The following is a 371-nucleotide window of genomic DNA, read 5'->3' on the forward strand; positions in this document are numbered from 1 at the left end:
CAGGTGCTATGAGCTGGAGCTGCAGGACTGCAGCCTACGAGACCTCTCTGTGATTGTGTCCCGCCAGCAGCCCAGCCTGGAGGAGACGTCCTTCACCTGCCTCCTCGGGGAGGTCCGGGTGAGTGCCTGCCACTGCTGGGTGGAGACACCTGCCCTGGTGCCACCCTTGTGCTGGGAAGGGGGGTGGGTGCCTGCCCTGACCCTGACCAGTCCTGTGGTTCCCTCGCAGGTGCTGGACATGGCCAGCATGGCAGCCTCCCCAGCGCAGGTGCACAACGTGCTGGCCTCGCAGCTCTGGTGGCAGGAGGGCCCTGAGCCTGAACAGCTCTCGCTCAGCCTCACCCTGCGCTGGTCCTTCCCGCCCGGCCGTG

The 371-nt window shown here is 67.4% G+C and overlaps 1 protein-coding gene across 1 annotated transcript in view; it reads left to right on the forward strand.

Annotated features, from left to right (window-relative positions):
* Positions 1-371, forward strand: part of ENGASE (endo-beta-N-acetylglucosaminidase) — a gene marked incomplete at its 5' end in the record, with an annotated part of 3982 nt that overhangs the window by 3331 nt on the left and 280 nt on the right. Inside the window, 2 exons of the mRNA XM_017730643.1 lie at positions 4-118; positions 230-370. Coding sequence (XP_017586132.1) covers positions 4-118; positions 230-370 — 256 coding nt within the window. The remainder of the gene's footprint in view (positions 1-3; positions 119-229; position 371) is intronic.

This window comes from Corvus brachyrhynchos, unplaced genomic scaffold, assembly GCF_000691975.1.
Source record: "Corvus brachyrhynchos isolate BGI_N302 unplaced genomic scaffold, ASM69197v1 scaffold340, whole genome shotgun sequence".
Taxonomy (NCBI): domain Eukaryota; kingdom Metazoa; phylum Chordata; class Aves; order Passeriformes; family Corvidae; genus Corvus; species Corvus brachyrhynchos.